The sequence below is a fragment of the Ambystoma mexicanum genome, chromosome 6q (assembly GCF_040938575.1).
Source record: "Ambystoma mexicanum isolate Mex_15411 chromosome 6q, UKY_AmexF1_1, whole genome shotgun sequence".
NCBI lineage: Eukaryota > Metazoa > Chordata > Amphibia > Caudata > Ambystomatidae > Ambystoma > Ambystoma mexicanum.
In genome coordinates this window covers 614038679-614059727 of record NC_090937.1, presented here as the reverse complement: position 1 = coordinate 614059727, position 21049 = coordinate 614038679, and the positions used below count along the sequence as shown (strand labels likewise).

Below are 21049 nucleotides of genomic sequence, written 5' to 3'. Positions count from 1 at the left end.
CTGAGTGGAATCATGTGGGAGTCGTATTATGGATTGTTGACCAAGAGTGCTGACCAATTCTGGTTAGGAACAGGTGTAAAATGGCTGCAGGTGCTTAGCCTATACAAACAGAGCACTACTGAATATATGAAATAAAGCAATAGTACCATTGTACTGCCTTTATGTCTGCAGTGTACCTGTGGATCCTGGATGGGACACTTGTGCTATTATTATGTTGGACTTGTGTATTTCCGAGGTATCTATCATTCTATAATAATAAACTTGGAGTTTATGGTCATTTATTTCATTCTTGAAAGTGCTTTTTGTTTTTGTGCGCCTTAAGGGTGTTCCTAATTGCCCTTTTTACAATGATACGGGTGGAGATCCCCGAAGGCTCCGTCTTGGCACATCCAATATCGAAGAACCCAGAACATCGAAAGGGAAGTGGAAGGATATAAAGCTGCCACCTCATTACAGAGGTATGCATCAATTAGTGAATGGAAAGTTGCTCAGCAGGTTAATGCTTTTCTGCTTCTTCCATTTCCCTTTAGTCACAGTCTTGCAATCAGGTGTCCAGCATAAAAGCATGTGTTCTTACTTCTCTTTATGCTCACCCACTTGTTGCTCATTTGTTATGTTATCTGAAACTTCTCACTAACCTTAGCACATTTCCACAGTGCCCTCCACAGTGGTGCCTGAATCATCTATACACGTGCTCAAACACCTCACAGCTCATGTCTTCATTCCCTCGGGCATGTCCACTTCTAAACTCATTTTGAAGTTTCAATTGCTTTTTACAACAGCATTATTTTGTCATTCCTTGTCTTTGTCCGGGGTCCTTAAGGAGCCAACATTTGTCCAAGTAGATTCACACACTTTTCCAGCACAAAGGTGCTAGGATAGGATATTTTGCATGTGTGTTTCCCATGGGAAGGGGCATCATTATTTGCTGGAATACTTCCAGGAACATGGGATCAATGGCTATTGACTCACTGATCCCAAGGCCCTGGCCCTGCTCGTGGGCTGGTGACAGGAAGCGGTGAAGAGGGAGAGGGGTCCAGGACCCAATAGGCCTGCACCACTTCTCATAGGTGAGCGACATGACAAGCGGCGGAGCCAGGGGTGGGGGGGCAGAGGAGGTGGCTGCCCATCCAACCCCCCAGTGCTCGGCCAGCCTCCCGCCGGCACCCTATTGGCCGCCCCAGCCCCAAAAGCTGCCTCCGCTACTGGACATGACAGCACTTGCCTGGAGTGGGACTGTGAGAGCAGAGGCAGGAGTGACCAAGCAATGCTGACCCTGGATTCTCTCTCAGCCTAACCTCCTCCTATGGACTTGCGCTCCCATGCTCTACCTAGTATGCGAGATAGTGAAGCAAGCCTTGTGTGGCCAGACAAAAGCAGACGGGAAGACAACATTGACAGCTACTGTGTATATAGTTGAGGGTGGCCCTATAACACGTGGGACTTGCTTCCCATTTAATAACCTGTGATTGTAGTAGACCACCCGTGTGTGGCTTCCATTGTTTATGATGTCGCGCGGAGCCCCCCAGTAGGAACAGCCCCAGTCCAGCAGGAACTCTGCCCATAATTTCATGCGTCTAAACCAAGATGCTGTGACCTTAATGCGGCAAGGTGAATATGTTTCTAACAGCAGAAGAAACATTACAACGCAGCTCTGAATCCGCCTTATACACACTCACAGGAAAGATGTGGATTCTTCGGTCCCAGCCAACGGATATGATGTACCTTTGAAAATGGCAAAGAGAGACACATCACTATCAATATTGGGCTCTGCAAACATCGTCAAATACAACTAAACACTTACTTGTACGTCATAATATGAACAAAGGTTTGTTTTTGGCCATATCCTCTGTACATTATTTTAATAATCTTTCATTTCACCGAATGTATCTCCCCTAAACTAACACACTCAACATTTTTTACAATAGATGTAAATTAGATATAGATTTTTGGGGAAAAAGAGCTAATTACATTTGTTTTAAAAACAAACTCGTTGGGGGCTCCTAAATGTAAGTGGTACATGTGCATCCCCCCCTTTTAATTAATCATGGATTATTATCAGTGACAAAAAGGATGATATTTTCTGGTTAAGTAAGAGGTGGACTGATATACATTCTAAAGTCTGGGGCATTAGAGGAGGCCACACAACCCCTTAACCTCGATAGCTAGAGGGCAAACAAATCATTCTTGCTATCTACCGAACAGGGCATGTGTTTCGCCCAAAGGTAGTCCATCAGCTCACCAGCGCTGAAATTACCCACGAGAGTAATGGAGGGAAAATGGGAGGTGGAGTGTTAGCACTATAGAGCGGGTGAGATCATGTGAAAGAGAGATTGTTTAAGCCCTTGTCAAGTACACCCTTGTGATTTAAGCCCAGGTGAGTGGGAGTGCATGATGGCATCCCGCCTACATGAATGGCCTTGACCGACCTTGCATCTGCTGGTTCATTTTGTAATCAGCCATTTGTAGTCATCACTACTTTGGAAGATCTTTTAAATCATTTAAGAAATGATCGTGTAAAGGGGAAAAAATCAAGTGCCCACAAAATGAAAGGCCGAATTTAAACCCATAATAATGAAATGAAAAGATGAATCCAGAAATAGTGTAGAAAATAAACAGGCTGAAAAAAATGCTAGGTTAGGACAAGAGGATATCTGAACCAAATACTTAAAACACCAAATGACCAATAAAATACAATTTCAGAAAATGTTTTAGGAAGGCCATCAGGAGAATGGATTGAAAGAGATTGTGGCAACTAATCGTTAAAGGATTTGACTGTACTATTAACCAATTAAATAACACCCATTTGTGATAGTGACTGAAGAGCTCACAGTAAGCAGCTCTACAGAGATTGTGAGATGAGAGTAAAAATGCCCAATTGATAGAAAGATATGATCCTGGGAATCCTGGAAAAGGATTATTTTTAGTCCCAATTTTTGAACGGAAGGGAATGAATTCGGTACACTGCTGCCTAACCGCTCTTCTGGGAGCGAAGGCAAAACATTCCGCAAAATGGTTAACTACAACAGGCAGCATTTTGGATTGAGAACGTTTCTACGATAAGTCATATGGCTTTCTCCATCATGGCTTCTACAGCCTGTGAAAAAGATGCAATCAACTGTATGCTCTTTTCGAAACTACAGTTACACCTTTCACAAAATTGACTTAAGACGTATGGATTGAACTATCTACAATGGACATAAACCACACCTCACATCTCATAACCGACGAACACATGGAATTGGTAAGAGTCCAGAAAGCCCCACGGGCAAATTGGCTTTGGGAATATATAAGACCGATGAAGTTAAACGAGGCACAGCAGATGTGTTGAATGTGCTTTCGAAGGTGAAAGTTGTCATCCAAAATTTAGCGAGCCATACATTAATCTATTAGCATATGAAGATGACACTGTTCATATGCACAAATATGGTAAACGGGTCACAAATGTTGCGTATCCAGCATAATTTTAAGAGAGAGAAAACTTTACAAGTTAAGTTGATATAAAGAAGGATAAAATGCTTTCTAAAAGGTATAAAGAGGAGTGCCTAAACAAATTAAAAAATTGGTAACTGGGGAATGTTGCTTTAGAAACTTAAATCTCTCTCTTTCTCTCTCAATGGTGGAAAATACTGGGACAACACAAACAGTGCAAATCTTAAAAGTTTCCGATTTCAGGAACTATAAAGAAGTAATCGTCTTCTCTATCCTTTAACTACTGATTAGCAAATATAGTGTCTCCAAACGTGCCCCTCTAATAGATTACAGAAAACCAGAGAAAATGTGTTTAATACATTAAATAGCAAGCTATTCTGTGGAAATGAAGAATTGCTGTGAATTATAAGTCTATAACTGACCCATTACCAAAGAGCTAGTACACTAGAGACATGAAATAAGAGCCAACTCCAGGAGGACCAACAGAATTCTAACATACCTCCACGCCATGGACGGCACATGACATCACTGATGACATCACAGAGGCCCTACACGTATACGACTTTGTCATCACATTTAAAAAAATGATGATAGCAGTATTGAGTATAGGGTGTGTAGTACCCACAAGGCAGTGGGACCAGAGAGAAGAAGAGCTGTGAGTTCAAATCTTTGAACCATTAATAATAGTAATGGCCAGGAAGCTAATTCCATAATAGGAAAGAAGATAGCATTTATGGCAACTACCCATGGAAGACCTTTAGCATGTCTTATTACTGTTTCTCTATGGCTAACTATCTTATAGCAAGTAATTTCAGCCAACAGGGTGCGTGGCGTGAAGGGAGTTATCAGATTACGTCTAGACATTTTGCTAAATTGTTGTCCATTACTTCAAAAGAGCATTAACAGCGCTGGAAACTGTATGGAAACTCAACCAAGGCCTGGCACATATGACGGGCTGCCTCTAGTAATTAGACTATTAGTGGCACAGATAAGGAAGTTGGTCTTTTATGGTTTTACAATTGTGTAGTTTCTAGTTAAAGTATTTATGGTTTACTTAACCTGAAATATTAATATAGCATTATAGCCGACGCTAGCAGGCTATACCGGCCAATAATGGCACGGAGAGCAAGTTTAATAAGGCTTCTCACAGGTGTCAAATGACCCGAGATGTAGGTCGAGAGAGGGCCATAGTGCATATGAATTCCGGAAGAAGTTTGAACGCAGCGGAAAGAAAGGCCCCGTCATGAAATGATGTACACATTGGCAGCAGGTCGCTCTTCAGTGCAAGGGCTGCCAGCATATGTCCCGGTACCGAATGATCATCCGATGTCAGGTACTCACATAGGCTAGCTACTCACATCCTATGCAAGGCATGTTCATCACATGGCATACACGCCGAGCATTTGCCAGGTATTCCAATTAAATGCCCAGGTGTTCATCGTATTCCAGTTATTCCCATTACAGGCGCAGATATTCATGGCAAATGCAAGGTATTCATGCCATATTCCTGCTACTGAGGTCACAGGTTTTCGCTTCATATTCCAAGCACTGGCATGCAATCCAATGCCAAGGCATTCAAATCATATGCCCGACATTGCCATCAGACGTCAGATACTCATATCTTTTGTCAGGTGTCGCATTTGAATTCCAAGTGCTCACGTTATACGTCAGGTGGTCCCATAACTGGTAGAAGCAAGCATGGGGGAATGTAGATACACTGCACCTGTTCAGAGGTCAACGTGGGCAGGAACTAAAGGGTACAAAGTTCACTTACTATTCAGGGAATCCGGTCATCGTTCCCTTACTTTATGTGACCCATAGTACCGTTCTTGGGTGGTAGGAAAGGCCACCTTTGTTTTTATTTATTTCTGTCTGTTGGGGATTTGAACCTGGGCCCTGCCGATCACAATCAAGTGTCACATCTAATTGTGCTATCTCCTAGGTGCTGAATTGGCTTTGTTTATTTCAATAGACTGCTTGTGACATGAAAACCATTTCCAAGCAGTCAAAAAGCCCAGCTCAGCAGCGATCTGCGAATTGCTGTAGGTGCAGCAGTCTTTGCAGGTAATGGGCGGGGTGTGTGCGGCTATAGACATGGGCGTGTTCCTTAAGAGATGCGAATGGTGAGTGAAGGAAGGAGAGGCTGCAAAAAGCTGCATTCTGAGGGGGTCAATGACACAGTAATGGTGGTCATTTAAATGCATATTCTTTCACTGTGTTTTCTTCAGTCTTGCTATATCTGCTGTAAAACACAACATTGTGGGGTGGAATGGAGGAAAGGAAGGACCCAGGTATGGGGTTTAAATTGGGGGAGGGGGTTGAGAGACAGTGAGTATGGGGGAGTGATGGGAGCAGAAAAGGGGCAGGATTGAAAAGGGGTCAGGGTAGAGGGAACATTGTTCCACTACTTTATTTTACACTTTGGCCACTGCTCTTGTTGTAGAAGCAACAGAGGAGTTTGGCCTCCTTGTATTTACGTGCCCTCTCTGAGCACTCTGCCCTTCTACTGTGGAGGATAGGCCAAGGGAGAGCATTCCGTAGCAGAGGGGGAACAAATCGTCACTGCCCCATTACCAATGGCTAGGGAAGGCAGGAGGTGACTAGTACAGGGGCCAATTGCCTGGTCCTGCCAGCACTGGCATAACAGGGGCCCGCGCAGCCCTGTGGTGCGGGGGGTCCCACTTCAAAAAAAAAGTTTCTTTTTTGATTCACTCTGCATTCATAAAGAAATTATTTCTGCAACAGAAATCATTTCTTTACGAAGGCAGAGTGACTACAAAAATAAACTTTCTTTTTGAAGTCCGAGGGCTCCCCTGACCCTGTGACATGGAAGACCCTAGGCTGGAGGCCTCCATGTCATGGGGTATGTATGGGGGAGCCCTATGACTTCAAAAATAAATAGTTTATTTTTGAAATCACTCTGCCTTCATAAAGAAATTATTTCCGTTATGGTTCGGTCCTTAACTGAATAATTTCTTAATGAAGTTAGTGGGCCTCATTACGAGTTTGGCAGTAGCCATGGAGCTTTTAGCTCCATGGCTGCCGCCAAACCGTGCTCCTGTACCGGGTTCCCAGAATGGGGAATTACCAGGCCATTCCGAGTTCGGAGGGCCCGTTAATTCCTCCCTCTGGGAACCCGGGCCCGGACCTTCCCCATTACCATCTGAGCCCCCACAGGGCTCAATGGGAATGGGAGAGGGAGCTAACAATGGGCCGATTACGACCGGCCCGTTGTTAGCTCCCTCTTCCCCTCGCGGGGACATTGCAAGGGTGACTGATCAAGAAAGAGCCTGAACTCAGAGAGACTCTGAGTGTATCCAAGCAACCGGTCAGTACAGCAGACAGGTAGGTCAGCAGTGGAGGGAGAGAGAGAAAGCAGAGGAGAAAAAGTTCTGAGCTGCTTTCGAAACTTCAGATGGTCCGGCTCAAGTTTGAAGGGGCAGGGAGGCCACTCCAGAGGGAGGCACCAGCAGAGATCTACCCCCCACTCTGCCTGGAAAAGCGTCTAACCCTTAAAGAGTTGGAGGTAGTTGAGCAAAGGGCTCGAGAAGGAAGGTATTTTGGAAGAGAGCATTGGATGTAATACGGGCCCCAGCCCCAGAAAGCCTTGTGGACAATGCAAAGGGTCTTGAACTTGATCCTTGCAGCCACTGGGAGCCAGTGGAGCGATTTCCAGGCTGGAGAGATACGATCCCTGGGCTTGAGGCCAAGGCTAAGTCTTGCAGCCCTGTTCTGGATTAGTTGCAGATGACGGAGAGTAGAGGAAGGTAGATTGAGAATAAGGCTGTTGCAGTAGTCTAGCCTAGAGAGAACCAGGGCTCTGGAGACAGTGAGCATCTCGTGGAAAGTGAGAAAGGGAAGAGTCCCTTAGAGGAGGAGCAGCTGGTAGTGGAACTTCTTGTCGACATCCGAGATGTGAGGAGAGAAAGAGAGAGTGGCATAGAATATGACACCAATGTTGTTTTCCTCGCAGGAAGGCGAAGGAGAGGGCCCAAGGTGGATGACCAGAGTGAGAGGGAAAGCAGGTGCCAGGGTCCCAATGAGAAGGATCTCTGTCTTACTGGCATTAAGGCAGAGATCGTTGGAGGTGCACCAATCCTAAATCGCGGATAGACGGTCAGGAATGAGCGAGAGAGGAGGCTGAGGGGAGCCTGAAGGAAAGCTGAGTCATCCGCATAACACTGAAAGTTAGAGGAGAAGGTAGAGATCAGAATGGGCCAAAGGGGCCAAGTAGAGGTGGTAAAACCAGGGTGAGAGTATAGAGCCCTGCGGAATGCCACAGGTAGAGAGAGGTGGCAGAGAGAATGGGACCTGTTTGGACCTGGGAGGGGGGGCGGTCCAAGAGGAAGGAGGTCAGTCATTCCTGGGCCTGAGCCATGATGCCCAGGTTCTCACAGAGTCGATTGATCAGGATGGCGTGGTTGACCGTGTCGAAAGCAGAGAAAAAAAGGAGGGTGTGGACAGAAGGAATGCTGGAATCAAGGGTAGAGAGCCGATCTTCACGTGTGTTCAGGAGAGCAGTTTCCATGCCTCTGGCAGCTCTGAAGCCAGACTGATGGTCATGGAGACAACCAACAGATTCAGTGTGGAGAGTAAGCTGGGAGATGGCAAGCTTTTACATGAGTTTGCCCAGGAAAGGGGTGATGGAGATTGGTCAATAGTTTGCCGGGCAGGTAGGATCAGCAGACAGCTTCTTGTGGAGTGGGTGCACAAGGGAGTGCTTAAGGGGAGAGGGGAACATTCCAGTGGCTAAAGAGTGATTACAGAAATCGGCCAAGGCTGGAGCGAGGGTGTCAATATTGTCCTTGATGGTTCTGGAGGAGAGGGGAAGCACCTGTATGGACAATGCTTGCATAGATTGGACTTGTCTAGAAACCTCGTCAGGTGTTGTCAGAGAGAAAGAGGAAATAGGAGGAGGAGAGGTAGAGATGGACAAGGGGGCCGAGAGAGGGAGAGGAAGAGGAGATAGAGGACAGGCTGTCCTGAGATTTTGCAGAGAAGTGAGAGCCAGAGCCATACAGAGGGCCTTTGAGGGAATAGGAGAGGTAGAGACTGCAACAGGATTGACCAGTTCCTTGCAGCTTGCAGATTTTAAAGAGTTCGGCCGTGTTGTTAGAGGCCGCGGAGACGCAGGCTTTAATGTGTGCGCTCTTCTTGATGAGTGTATTTCTTTGACTGGCATTTTGGTGCAAACAGTCTAGGTATGTCTAAATGTGGCCTGGCATGTTTTACTGTAATGTTATTACGTGCCTACACTGGTCTACATTGTGCAGCCAGTTGGACATGTTTTCATTGTGGCATGGCATAATAGCAAAGCATTAATGTTCCTGTGCACTGTTGGTGACTTTCAGGTATTAGATTGGTGTTACACTACAAAACAATTGCAAGCATCATGGCTTTATAGCCAATTTTACTCTGAATGTGTGCTGTATAGTGCATTAAAACACATATTTATATCTTTGTCCTAGTGCAGTGTGCGGCATACCCCTTCAGCAGCACGTTTGTGTGTATTGTGCAAGCGTGACAATCTAGGTCGGCCCAGAGAGTGGCCCAATCAGTCATTTGTTGCTGGCTGGTTGGGCAGAGCAGTATCCGGAGAGAGGCTTCTGCTGGGTCTACTCCTTCAATTAAATCATGGAAAGAGAAGAAAGAAGAAAAAAGACTAAAAGCCTGTCATCTTTATGTGAAACGCTAATACAGTCCAGTTTTGCTACAATTACCTGAAAGTTGTGGGATGCTCCGGAGGCACACACAAAATAAAGGGTGGCTTGTCCGGTGCATTCCCCAGCCTTCTCTTGTGCATTAGTCTTGGGCACCTTCAGTTGGCACTGAAGTGCCACGTAAGAGACAACTAGCTCATTCACCAGCAAATGGATTGAGCCTCCATATCATAGACTCGAATTTCTTCTTAGATATAATCACTTCCATTGAGGAAGTAGTATTATCAAGTAATATTTAAGTGCCAGGAAACAAGTCACTTTGTTGCATGTGCTATTCAAATTATTATTCAAATAGTCAAATATGATCGTTTCCATCTGAGAACCTGTGCTACATGAGTTGAGGATTGAGGTGCAGTTGCAGTTGGGCAGCTGCCCACTTTGGGGCGTCCATCTCAGTAGAAGTCATTAAACAAGATGCAGCTTCAGAAGAGATGTCGGGGGTTGTGTGACCCTGTGAAGTGACCATTCCTCAAACAGGCACCTAGGGGTAGCCATTTTACTGCATAGTCTGGACACATGGGTAATACGGTGTGGGTGTTTGCTACCCCCGGCTGCACCAGAGACATTCTGTGGGTGAATTGAGGATACACATTCGCAGTCTGCAGAGATGCGCGTGCAATTCACATCCCTGAAGAATTGGGAGCACACTGATTGAATAAGTACGAAATGTACCTGTTGCTGCATATCTCCCCATAGGTGCAGTCACCAACTTCATCCATGGAACTGGCTGCAAATGGAAATGCTTTGGTGTAAAGCGCTTTATAAAACTCAAAATACAAATACAAATGAATGTATGGAGAAGCGCGGCAAACTTTGGTAAAAGGTGTGGTATGCACTTCATGCACTCGTGAGAATACCTTGTTTCAGGGTTTGCACGTGGCGAAGGGTCTTGTTGCTGCAGTTCCATTTCTTCAGGCTGCCATCCCTGCCACCGGTGACCAGTCTAGGGACACAAGAAGCACAGCTGTGTGAAAGCAGCCTGCAGGCCTGCCCTGCACCCACAGATTTCAGGCACTTTAATATGGGAAGACTAATGCAAAACCTTATAGGCATATTAGAGATTTGGCATTTATCATGGCGCCCATTGCATCAGAATTATACTTTTCTAATACTCATTTATGATCAAATCCATAAAAATATTCCCCAGCCTTACATTACAAGGATATTATACTCTGGTTTTATACAGGCACAGAAGTCGAATGTGCTTCGTAACATCATTGAAAATAACATGCTAATGGACAGTACAATATTATATATAAACAAAATGACAATTTGTAATTGTCATTTGGTGGTTTCAATAGTTACCTTGAAGTAAGAGGAACGGTTGCAGTTTGTAAGGTCGTATTTCCCGACGTCACAATTATTAATTGAACGAAATTCATGCTTACATTTCAGAAACCAACTTACTATTGATTTCAGATGTAGCCAGTAATATCTTATATCAGATAGGAATGGCATCAAAATGAGCTTGTAATTAGCCATTGCAAACTAGCCTCTAACAAGAAAGTCTCTCGCAGAGTGTTAGTAGCATCCCCTCGAGAATAACGGCAACTGCTGCCTAGACAATCGGAAGGAGAGTCATCTTTATTTTGACTTGATTGCAGAGTCCGGTACAGGCATTCAGGCAGTGCAGAGTTCAGAGTTCAGATCAATGTGCCTTGTGTAAAGTGCAGAATAAGTGAGTGTCCCCTCAGAAGGCATGACCTTACTCTTCATGTGCATCTTTCACTGACTTTTTGCAAGCTCATTCCACAGTCCTATGCATAATATTCTGTGTGCGAGTTGGGCATGCGCAACTCTGAATTTAGCACAGGGCCTTCACAGGCTGCATGGGATTGCTTACCGCTTACTGCTGTCAAGCACACATGCCATTCAATACAGAACATTAGCCAGCAGCTTTTTTAAAAAACTCTTTATTGTTTTTTCAATTAAACAGAAACAAACAAGACAGCAGAATTGTACAAAACCAAAAAACGGTGGCATCGCAGTACATCATTTTCAAGAGACATCACCGTTATTTAGAATCAACAGAGAAATTCACAGAGTCAGTTGTATCTATTTCAGCTTCGTAAAACAAATAGGATTCATACGGTTCCCAGCTATTTTTAGGTCTCGCAGAGGGGGGTGTACAGTAGCACAGTATTCCACATCATGACAATACAGGATTATCAGACTCCCGTGGATCATGCCTCGGGGGACGCCCTCTTCCCCAGACCATAGTTACCCTCCATTTTGCCAACACCAGGAGAAGAAGCCAGCAGCTTTTTAAAGCAGATTAAGGCCTCATTACAAGGACGGTGGTAACCCGCCTGTGCTACCGGCGGGTTGCCGCCATTCTCGTAACACCGTATCCGCCGCCCGCCTGATATCCCGGTGCCACTGGGACATTACAAGTCCCGGCAGACCGGGATAGCAGGCGGTGGATAGTGTAAGTCCCCATTCCCGTGGAGTCCTATAGCACTCCACGGGAATGGGTTTACAGAAGCACCAGCACCGTTGCTCATGGTGCCAGTGCTTCCGTGAAAACTCTGCCGTCTGGGGCCATTGCGCCCGGCAGGCCAGAAGTGCCGGGCAGCGGGCGCAATGGCTCCGGAAGGCATTTCGAAGTGACCTAAGGAAAATAAACTTGCTTGTCTAGGATTATGAAACTCTTCAGTGATGCAAAAAAAGAAATGGATTGAAAAATCTACTTTAGAATACCACAATATGCTGTGTTTGAAAAATACTGCATGCAGTATTTCCCAAATGCTGGCTGTTTGTTATGAGCTTACTGTTATAGCAAGGCTAATCTCATAATGAGCAGAGACGGAGAGACCCTCAGCTTTCCGTGGGTGGTAATGGCATGGTTACTGCATGTGACATTCACAAGCAGTATGCTGCCACACTTATGATAGACATCTGTATGATAAACCTCAGAGGAGGTCTTGCTTCACTCTGCAAACTTAGATAAGATGTAGATAATTGGTTCAATATCAGTGGTTAATCAGGCAATGCAAAGACAAGTGCATGCCAGGAAATGAGTTAAGGAATTGCTAACTATTCAAAATGAACACAATGCCATGTGATGTAGTAAATTATGCCAGGGTGTGTGAGTGTCGAGAACACTGTCTCTCTGCATCTCTTACTGTCAGATGACGCACTCGCTGTCAGAAAAGTAGGATGGGATAGGATAGGGTAGGATAGCATGGGATGGGATTGGATGGGATAGGATAGCATGGGAGGGATAGGATAGGATAGCATGGGATAGGATGGGATAGCATGGGCTAGGATGGGCCGTCTTGTATTTCTGAAAACGGTTATGTTATCTTGTTAGGATTTCTTCCATTCACCCCTGCCATTTGCATGTTCTCCAGGCACTCAGGTGGATTTCAAAGAGAGTGGCTGGATTTGGTTTGTAGGGGGAGAGGGAAAATGCAAGAGAGTTTTCCTCCTACATCGATGCCTGCAGACTGGATCTACTGTAACTAAACAACTGTGTGCGGTTGATTTCCCTCCGCATTAAGGTATTCATAAATATAAGTAACATTGAAGCGGGAATGTGAGCATCATGAGCCAGTGTTTCGCGCGTTGTGCTTTGTCAAGGCTTAAAATGTATTCATGGCTGATTTGGTATATCTCATTTTATAGTCCTAAACTTTTCAACCCTCTTGAAGTTTATTTTTCGTGTGCTATGCCACACGAAAAATTTACTTTTTTTTTTAATGTTATACATGTTTCCCTTGCACTGTTTTCTTGTTATTAATAAATATGTGTATCTCTAGTAATTAACTAATTTTTAGTTTCACTTGAAAATCTATCAGCAAGGGATGCATGACAATATACCTCCAAAACATTCATATGTAATTACCTAATTTAGTGACATGGGCAGACGCCACAACAGGGATACCGTACAGCCCACTTGCATATGCAAGTCACTAAATTAGTTGTCAAGACATTTTAAAAACATCTGATTAGCAGCGCTGGCACCGGCATTATGCTCAACGAGAAGAATCTCGTGATGAAATGAGACTGCTCTGCAGGAGTACAGAGATACATGGTGTACAAACCTCCTATTCATCCACACAATACTACTACTACTAAACCAGCAGTGAACCCAAACATAAAGGGGAAACAGGCTCATCCTGACAGGCCTACCGCCTTCACCTTGTCTGATGATCTGGGTTTTGGGCAGACTATACTTGTTAGGAGGGCTCTGACAAACAACAAAATTGTGGTGATACGAAAATAAAATAAATGTCCAATCCCAATTCTATCAAAAAGGGTGTGTTAACTTAAAGAAACAATTCACTCAACTAATAAAAACACGAATATCTAACCCCTACAAGAGAAGACACAGAATATGCAGACTTTAAGATGAAAGTGACACTGTGGGGCTGAAGAGAGGAGGAGCCATTCAACATTTTCAGCAGCCATTTTCAAGTTGAATGGAGATAGCTGTACAACATTAAGTGGGTCTTGGTGGATCCTTGAATGTCACTATGGCCTTTTATGGCAGGCCAGACGGGAATGCCCACTATAAAACATTTTAGGCTTGTTTGTGATGCTCAACACTTTTGAGACAGGCTTTGAGGCACTTTCTAATGGGTTGAATCAGCGACAAGGTGGTTGAGTCAGTTGTTCACAATAGATCAAGGGCATTGAGGCAGTTGAGTCATTTCGACATAGTCCAGCAATGAGATGCAGTCATGCAACATTGATTGGCTCAAATCAGGTGAAGAACAGGCAGACAATGACCAAGTCTGTATCTACGTGTGGTTAAGACCACTCAACGTGATCCAATGATCTGATGCTCTTCTTCAGTGGTGATTGGCTTACGGCTGGAGAGCAGGCAGTGGTCGAGTCATCTGCTCAAATTGCATCAAAAATCGCTGAGTGTCAAAGTCAGCTCGGGCAAACTTGCAGCAGCTCAAAAAAGAATTGAAAAGCGGTTGAGTTTGCTTGAAAGCAGATCAAAGGGGGGAACAGAGCAAATGGCTCTTCCTTCACTCCCGGGTAACGCCTTACATGGTTTTCGAGGATACGTGAAGTCTGTGTTCTGCTTTTCCCAGCCAGGAAGGTTGCCAGAGCACTTGTGGGAGCTTTCACCACTAGTGAGGAGTATCCTCGGTTCACTGTTCAGGCAGAAGGTAGGCCTTATCCACACAGCAGTCCATAACAAACGTGCCTCTGAGATGGATACGGGGAGAGTCTTTCTCTCTGCTCGGTTTTTCTGTCTTCACCTCGATGGTAGTGTACTTTGGGAAGACTGTACCCTGATAAGGATACTGCCAAAATCCTTCTTCTTCTGAAGTCCAAGCGTGATTGAATTAGAGGGGTGGTCACAACCACTTATATGGTCAATCTCTCACAGTTACACTCCTGTATCCATCTCCACCCATCTTATCTCCTTCTTCACACATCTTCCCCCTCTGTCCCTTTCTCTCTCTCCTTTTACTACCTACTGCCATCCTTTGATGTTACTACTCTCTCTTCAACACACACTACTACTTCCACCTCTATACTACTACTACTCTGACTCTAACCCACCTTCTTCCCAGCCACCTCCTTTGGATCCCACAATCACTTTTCTGTCACTCTCTACATTCCCTTTAACTCTCTTACCCACCTTACCTGAACACTCTACAGAGTACGACTTGCTCACATCAACCAATACTTCACCTGTCCTCTAGGTTGCCTCCTTACTTCAATCCACCAATCTTCCTTTTGCTGGTCTCTTTGTCTGCCACCTACTCCTCCTCTGACCTCACTTGTAGAACCCACACTTTCCTGTTGGCTCTCTTCTGCTTTCCCGTCCTTCTCCCATTGGATTACAGGGCCTGACAGTCTTCCCCACCAGGGAGGTGTTACGTTATTTGTAGTTTACAATAGCGGGTTAAGACATGCCTCTTTCGCCCACGTTGCAAAGTGTTCCAGTTTATGTTAGGGGGTTGCGTCGAGCTGAGCCCCAGGGTAAGTGAAAAATAATCAGGTGAAAGCTGCTCTGTGGCAAGTTCTTTTTGTAATAGAACTGGCGCAAGGGTTGGTGATCTGCGCACGCCGGTGCTGGCGAGCGGTGTGCAGCACGTCTGGCCGCCTACTGCTTTCTGTTTCTTCATTTGCTGGTTCCTGAATTCAGATGTCTGTAGGCATTTAGTGTGGTATGGTGGGATGCAGTCCTGTGGGTGATCTTTCTTTACTCCGGCTGCATCCTTTCTGGTTCTCCAAAAGAAAGAGAATAACTGGCCAGTATTGTGCTCAAGAGGCATGGGGTAATGGAAGTCGGTACTGTTCATATATAAGCAGGCGCCTTCTCAACTCCCACAGCCCCCCTCTGGCTTCCACCCTTGTATGCTTCCCACCCCAGGCTGAGAGTACTGACGTTGTCACACCAGTCAAAGAACAGGAAGCGTTGGGAGTGTAAAGCTTCATGGTGCATGCCTGGTGCGCTGACAACCTGATGTCCCCAATACTTCTATAGGCTGAATGGTTGGTGAGGAGGCCACGGAGCAACACCCACCTCCACATGCAGGCACCAATTCAGAATGCCCAGTGCTCCATTTGTGGCTGGATGAGCTGTACATCCCAGTCTTGTATGGATCATTGGGCATACGTAATGCAAATGCAGGGAGAAAGAACGTTCATTGCAGTGTCTCAGAGCTCTATGCTGGGCCCAGCTCCTCCACGGTGGGTAGCAGGCAACACCTGAGTATGGGCATTCATTGGTGTTTGTTGGTACCACTGTGATTAGCAACTCTTCACCCAGGTGAGTATATAACTGGCAGGCAGTAAGATCAGAAAGGCCGGCAAAGACTCAGCAGACTGAGTGACATGCCACATGCCAAGCATGCATGATGCAGCTAGGCGCCCCTTTGGCATTGCTTTCTAAACTGGTAGTTCTGCAAAAGAAGTGTCACACGCATTTGCTTTTAGGGGATTCTTTTTTCCCAGCTGGAGTTAAAGATTTTATGGGACTAATATCTTGCATGTGCAACTTTGTTTCCAATAGGAATCAAAATGAACTCTTCATTTCTTTTGGCTGTCCCCTGGGGACAAATGCCCCTTATCTGTTCAGGTCATTGTTTACAGAAACTTTGATCTGACTAAAAGGGAATGTAACTTTAAATGAATATAACATCTGAACTTTTGAAACTTTTTTAGAAGTTATTCAAACTCAGAAAGCCCGGAATATGCATGGGGTTTGAGCTTGGATGCATTTACGTGTCTAAAGCTAGCATATTAAGGCTAAAGTTCATGTTATCCACAAGTGAAATTATTTACACTTATCGTACAAATCCTGGGGTGGAAGCACACCTGAAAAAATTGTAGAACATAGAACACTGGCAATAGAAGGATGAAAATACACTCTGGAGCTCATGGTGAGCTGCGCGTAATGTGAAGGAAAGGCGTACAAGCTTTGTGTAAGGGTTACACGTCTTTCAATCACGTCGTGCCCCATTTTCATTTGCATGGCGGAGAGGAGGGAAGGATCGTAACTTATGATTCCTCTGCTCCCTTCCTCTACACCATACAAATACACCAGCATTTGCACCAGCAAGCATTTTCATGCTGGCGCGATATGCTAAGGGTTCCTATGGAGTCTGCCTGCTTTTTGGGATTAGGACGAAATGTCCGAATTAAAATTACCGACCCCACCAAAAGACCTAAAACACACACCACGAAAAGTTCTAACTACCAAAAGTTCTAACTTTTTGTGGTATGTGTTTAGGTGGGGTCGGTATGGGGCTGGGGGGGTGGCCCCCGCAACACTCCACTCACTAAAGTGAGCGGGGTTTGCAGGGGACACGCCCCAAGCACCTGCCAGAACAAAAAAGCCAGGGGCTGCGGGGGATTATAGTATGCAGTATAGTGAGCGGGGTGTTGCAGGGGACACCCCTGCAGCTCACCCGAGCAAAAGTAAAAAAAAAAAAAAAGGACCCTGCGGCGCCGGTTCCCAATCACAGAAGTGAAATGGAACCTGCGCTGCAGAGATACAGCGCGTCTAAAGGAAAGGTAAGTAGGGGGTGGGGGTGTGAGTGTGAGTGAGGAAATCTGTGTGATTTGTAATGGAAATGTTTGCATGGGAAATGTACGAACATTTTGTAATGCGTACATTTCCCATGCGAACATCTCCATCACGGGAAAATCAGCCGCTGATAAATCACGTAGATCCGCTTTTTGCACCTGCAAAAAGCAGACCGACTCTATAAGAATCCATTGTAAACGCTGCATGGCATTGGTACATGGCAGGTGGCGTTTTCACAATTTGCACGGTGGAGCGCATAAGGGCAGCAAGCATGCACGCTGCCTTTTTATCCTCCCCTTTTGCACTCCACCGTGCAAATTAGGCTGCAGGGACCTGCTTACACAAAAGTGTAAAGGAAACAGATCCCCGCCACTTAATTGTGCGGGACCCCAAAATGAGGCCCTTTCAAGCAAATTGTAATGTATTAACTGCAAATGGTGAAGTACCAAGGAAATAGGAAGAAACGTGGGTGTAATAAAAGGGTTGGTTTCCCGGGCAACCAATGACCAACAGATGCTGGAAGTGATGAAGACAATCTTCTGTATTAATAAACCTTAAGAAATATTAGCCATGCTTCAAATGCAATAAAGGCACTGGGGCAAGGAAGATGTGGAAGAGCTCTGGGGCCGCAAACATAGATCCAACCAGCATGATGGCTCTCTGCACTGCTCTCTTGCTGTATTTCTTCCACACTGAAACCCCTGAGCACATAGAAAAACCCACGCACGCCAACGTACTGTAACCAGAATCCACGCACGCCAACGTACAGTAACCAGCGTGCGTGGTTCACCCCTTCAGTGGCATCTTGTACACAATCCACAAAAACTTCTCCGCTCCAGTCTGCAGGCTCTTTGGAGGCCAGGGGAAGGAGTGGGAAAGAGTAAGCTTGTATGTTTTTACACCCTGGGACCAGTGCCGGCACCAGGTTTACCAGCGCCCACTGCAGATTTTTGGCGCCCCAATAATTTGTGAGTGAGATGCAGAGGCGCGATCACGCCACGCCTTTGCATTCTGGTTTTACCAGAATGCAAAGGCGTGATGTTGTCTGTCAGTGACTTTCTATTAGTAAGTGACTCACTGATAGAAAGTCATTGACTGACTGACACTTTACATGGGGCACTGCAGATAAAGGGTGCCGCCAGCTCACACAATGTAAAGTGTGTAATTTACATGACACTTTACATCAGAGGTCTTCAAACTGTGGGGCGCACCCCACCCCCAGGGGGGGCGCGGCCGCATCCCAGGGGTGGCACGAGAGCCCAGCATGAAATGTTAAAAAAAAGACATTTTTTTTTTTTTTTTAGATTGGAGGAAATGGGCAGGGGCAGCTCCCATGGTCAGACTGGACCATAAAACGACCTTAGGCACCAATGAAAAAGTGGCCCGCAGTTGCAAATGGATATTCAGTCCTTTAGTCAAAGACTGTTTGAATAGTACCCAAGGGGGTGTTTTTTTGTTCAAATGTAAACAAATTGTGACATTTAAAGAATATTTATTCAGCAACAGTGGTCAAAACTACAAGCTGCATAGTGAAGTAACTCCTCAAACTGGCCCACATTGGCCAGAAAAGTGGCCCATTTTGACTGGCCTACACAAGCATTTTGCATATTTGGTATGCCCTGAGGTCTAAGGGCTGAGGAATCCACTGTTTGGCTGTGGCGAGTGACTCATCCTGCTGGAGAACTGAAGAAAGGAAGAAAAGAGAAGGAGGTGCGTGTGCCTGTGTTGTGCCTGTGGCTTTAACATTCCTACCACCTGACCAAGTCACCTGACTGGGTCACCAGACACACAAGGCCGCCTCCCCCGCCCTTGCGGCGTTAAGCCCTGAGGTCTAAGGGCTCAGGAATCCACTGTTTGGCTGTGGCGAGTGACTCATCCTGCTGGAGAACTGAAGAAAGGAAGAAAGGAGAAGGAGGTGCGTGTGCCTGTGTTGTGCCTGTGGCTTTAACATTCCTACCACCTGACCAAGTCACCTGACTGGGTCACCAGACACAAAAGGCCGCCTCCCCCGCCCTTGCGGCGTTAAGCCCTGAGATCTAAGGGCTGAGGAATCCACTGTTTGGCTGTGGCGAGTGACTCATCCTGCTGGAGAACTGAAGAAAGGAAGAAAGGAGAAGGAGGTGCGTGTGCCTGTGTTGTGCCTGTGGCTTTAACATTCCTACCACCTGACCAAGTCACCTGACTGGGTCACCAGACACAAAAGGCCGCCTCCCCAGCCCTTGCGGCATTAAGCCCTGAGGTCTAAGGGCTGAGGAATCCACTGTTAGGCTGTTTGGCGAGTGGCGCAGCGCTGATGATGGATCCATCGAACTTATCCACATCCCTAAGGACGCGAGCGCAAGTCAAACGCATGGCATTCCAAGATGAGCTGCCAGTGAAAGGTGCACGCAACAAACAGGTGAGCCAATACTTTTCCTGCCGATCTGCACCGGAAAATTTGGATCACATTACGGACCATGATATTCCGATCCAAGACATTGTATTTCATCCCCTGCCACACGAAGTTTGTGGGATTACAGCTTATGAGGGTGCTCGCCCAAATTCTGACCCCTGTGGAAAAATCCACCCTACGCCCGTGTTAAGTAGCCCTAAACAAGCTGAAGTCATATGTCGGCACATGTCAAATAATGCAAGTTGTCAGAGCGCTACGGGCGATATTTCGCTCATTGTGGTTCAGGACTTACCAGCAGGGGTGGGCGAGCTCTGTCCCTCCATAGAGACAGCCGGTGATGTGCGAGCTTCCGGCTGCTCAGGGCCGGCGAGTGGTGTGTCGCGGGAGGTCGGAGAGGCGGCGTTGTTGTACGAGGCGGAGGACGCCCTCACTGACGCTGAGGGGCGGAGCCAGTCGCAGGAAGCGAATGCAGTAGGAGGATGCGACGCCGTGGCCGGCGACGCAGAGGCAACACAGCGCCTGTTGGACTTGGCAGAGGCCCGCCGCGTCTGCCCTGCCGCAGCTGCTCTCGCAGAGATATGGCATCCCAAGAGTGCAGTGAATTGTACTGATGTTCCTGAAACTAATCACGAGGTAGGCGCAATAATTCAAAGTGATTTTTCTTCCCTAAACAAAATGACAAATGCTGCTGAGCCTATCCCCCTCTTAATATCATCACTACTGAACGCGGATGAAGCGCAAACAACGGTGCACGCGGATGATTTAGTGTGTGATCCATATTTAGGTAGTGAACAGAGGGGCAATAATGTAGGTCCTCCTACCTGTGATGAAAGAAACTCTTTGGAAGTGGTCTCTACAGTGCTTCAAAAATTGATTAATCTAAACAAATCCCACTCATTTAAACAGTCTGTGACATCTACCCCCGTGCAGGATGCGATATCTAAAGCACCCCTGAAAAGGAATTGTGTTAACATTACAAATGTAAACCGTAACATATGGGGATCCGGCAATTATAAAAGACCTAAGGCAGCCACTTCTGTATCCTCAGATGAGACAACATCGTCACATCACACTAATGTAGCAGACTCCCAGAAAAGATTGCCAGTATCAACATCTCGGAAGAGACCCCAAAGACTGGAAAACAAGGCTACATCTAATGAAGACTCATTAACTGACTCTCCCACAAGAGACTCGTCGTTAATTGAACGTCCTTTTCCTAAAATCCATCGAGAAAGGACGTGGCATAGACTGGTACCCCGGCCTTATCAAGAGCGACAAAGTGAGGGTAGTGGAGCCCCCTGTGCTCACGTACCAGCAAAAGAACTTTTAATAGCTTTAACATCTGCAATGGCCATTTCGCTAACACCTTTCACTAAGTTGTACGAATCTTTAAATGAAAATGTGAAAGGCGTTACAACTCTATTGGCCATGATGAACTCAAAAGTGTTACATCTAGAAGCATCACACTGTGCCCAAAAGGCTAAACAAGAGGAGCTAACCCAA

At 46.0% G+C, this 21049-nt stretch overlaps 1 protein-coding gene across 4 annotated transcripts in view; it reads right to left on the bottom strand.

Annotated features, from left to right (window-relative positions):
• The window catches only part of LOC138516177 (cilia- and flagella-associated protein 337-like), a 716411-nt gene that overhangs the window by 246615 nt on the left and 448747 nt on the right, over positions 1-21049 (bottom strand). For all 4 annotated transcript variants that reach the window (XM_069631108.1, XM_069631107.1, XM_069631105.1 and 1 more), the window contains exons 14-16: positions 10010-10095; positions 9825-9879; positions 1680-1725 (exon numbers count right to left, since the gene is read on the bottom strand). In XM_069631108.1, coding sequence (XP_069487209.1) covers positions 1680-1725; positions 9825-9879; positions 10010-10095 — 187 coding nt within the window. The remainder of the gene's footprint in view (positions 1-1679; positions 1726-9824; positions 9880-10009; positions 10096-21049) is intronic.